Source organism: Alosa pseudoharengus, unplaced genomic scaffold (genome assembly GCF_046254945.1).
Source record: "Alosa pseudoharengus isolate Yale_2024_CS ecotype anadromous, Long Island Sound unplaced genomic scaffold, YU_APseudo_1.1 YU_APseudo_1.1_scf_22, whole genome shotgun sequence".
Lineage (NCBI taxonomy): Eukaryota > Metazoa > Chordata > Actinopteri > Clupeiformes > Clupeidae > Alosa > Alosa pseudoharengus.
Window position 1 is genome coordinate 2,016,776 of NW_027468680.1, and position 2,500 is coordinate 2,019,275.

The 2,500-nt window shown below is 46.0% G+C and overlaps 1 protein-coding gene across 1 annotated transcript in view; it reads left to right on the forward strand.

Moving 5' to 3' along the window:
• The first annotated feature begins 559 nt into the window (after positions 1–559).
• pitrm1 (pitrilysin metallopeptidase 1) overlaps positions 560–2,500 on the forward strand; it is a 35,050-nt gene continuing 33,109 nt past the window's right edge. The window contains exons 1-3 of the mRNA XM_076300198.1: positions 560–827; positions 1,183–1,285; positions 1,749–1,855. Of these exons, the coding sequence (XP_076156313.1) occupies positions 781–827; positions 1,183–1,285; positions 1,749–1,855 (257 nt within the window). The 5' untranslated portion in view covers positions 560–780. The remainder of the gene's footprint in view (positions 828–1,182; positions 1,286–1,748; positions 1,856–2,500) is intronic.

A 2,500-nucleotide genomic window follows, 5' to 3' on the forward strand; every position in this document is an offset into this window, starting at 1 on the left:
AATGTCTTTGTAGAAAATCTCATAGTTGCTATTAATAAAATATTGTTTTTGGAAAATAGGACCCGGACATGTTTACTACAGCTTCATGAGAATCTCCCAGCAGAGGCACAAAGGCACTCAAATGATGTGATGTCGCCGAATGATAACTGTTTGCACTGAAATATTGTTTTAAATATTTATACCTCCCCCTTTTTCATTAGTTCTTGTATACATACATTACTTCTATTATACAAATAGGCTATTACAATTAGCTTCAGGAGACGACTTTGCGGATGACCACCTGAATTCTTGCCGAACAGCGCCCTCTGTGGGATGTTGACAGAATTGCATCAGACGGTCCAGTCACGGTTTTATAACGTTCAGGTCAATCCGACCGCTCAGCCAACCACAGCGATCTTTACTCGGCAACCCAACCAATAGAAAGCAAGCGTCTTTAGTATGCACTCTGTGTCCTTGTAATAACTGGTCGCTCCGTTTGCGGCACCAGATCGCTACATCATCTGCACACCGGGAACACGCAGTATGTTGGCTGCAGAGGTGGTCATATATGTTTGGTTGATTAGTGAATACCCGCAGATGACGGAGCGTATCCGCGATTACAGCACGCTGCCCCGACTGACAGTAAACGGCATGAGCGACAGGAGTAGTTTACAATGAGTGCCTAAATGAGTTTGCTATAGACGCCGTTTATGGTGTAGTACTTTAATGACCATTACATGACCTTCGCTACGGTTACGCGGTTCATTCAAAGAATCGGTCGCCGCACTCATAACTGTTAATATGTTACGGCGAGCCACAACAATTTACAGGAGACTCAGGACTCTCAGGTTAGTGAACAACAGTCCCGTTTTAAAACATAAAGCTTCAGGTTACTTCATCCGCCGGTGCTCGAGCACATCTGTCATATAATTATTTCTTTTTACCGTCTGCCGTAATCGACCACGACCTACGGACTTGGACTTTGGTGGCTTGAGTCTTTTTCTCTTTCATGCCATGTGTTGTTGCTTTGATGTTAGTTGATTGTGTGTGAACCTATTTTAAACAGTCTATGGTGAAAACGGGCCAAAAGGTGCACGCGTCATCTGACGCAATTGCTGGAAAGCGGATGAGGTGATGTTGGACAACTAATCTTTCCCTCGTGTGTGTGTGTGTGTGTGTGTGTGTGTGTGTGTGTGTGTGCAGTGTCCTGGGTCGCTGTCCCAGGCGCCATCAGAGCATCTCCGCTCCTGAGAGAGCGCTTCAGTATGCGGTGGGCCAGAGGATCCACGGCTTCACCATCACCGAGGTAACACACTCACACACACACACACACACACACACAATCACACTCTCTCCCCCTCTTGCACAAACACACACACACACACACACACACACACATCCTCTCTCTCTCACACACACACACACACACACACACACACACACACACACACACACACACACACACAAACACACACACTCTGTCTGTCACTCACACATACACTCTCTCTCTCTCTCTCTCTCTCTCTCTCCCTCTGACCCCCCCCCCCCCCCCCCCACACACACACACACATACATACATACACACCCTTGCCTGCATGATCTGACCCATCAGTGCCGCCACTGTCTCCTATCACCCAAACTCCTGATTTACCCACGGCATTCTGTCTATGTGTGTGTGTGTGTGTGTGTGTGTGTGTGTGTGTGTGTGTGTGTGTGTGTGTGTGTGTGTGTGTGTGTGTGTGCGTGCGTGCGTGTGTGTGTGTGCTCAGGTGACTGCCGTTCCAGATCTGTTCCTAACTGCAGTGAAACTCACCCATGATTCCACTGGAGCCCAGTATCTTCATGCCGCCCGCGACGACAAGAACAACCTCTTCAGGTGTGTGTGTGTGTGTGTGTGTGTGTGTGTGTGTGTGTGTGTGTGTGTGTGTGTGTGTGTGTGTGTGTGTGTGTGTGTGTGTGTGTGTGTGTTTTTCATTACATGGATCGGACAACAGTTGTCCTATTTCTGATGGACCGGTGGCAGGGACGTTGGTAGTATTATGGGATATCTCATTGGATCGGAATTTTGCAAAATGCCTCTGTCAGTGAGACATATTTTGATCTGTTGCCCTGCCTTGAGAACCAAAAGACAACAATTTTATCATCAACATTCTATAGCTGATGTTTTTAGTAAGGTCCCACCTTTGAAGGTTTTAGAATATCTTATTAGCATAGATTTTAAAAAACATATTTAAGTTTCTGTAATAAAGTGTTCTGGCCATTAAATAGCCTTAGTTGCGGAAATGGCCTTAAATTAAACAAACAAACAAACAAACATCATTGGATCGGGGGAACATGTAGAAACTCTGGCTGTTAAATAAACCATTTTAACCCAGTTTGGGAGACAGAAGTACCATAGACTCAGAGCAAGCAGGACCCGTCTTCTGTCTGACTGAGGTGATGTGAACATGGCTACCTGCATAAGGTCATCACTTCACTGCTTGACACTACCCTGCACTGCCCTGAGTCATATTTCATGTTA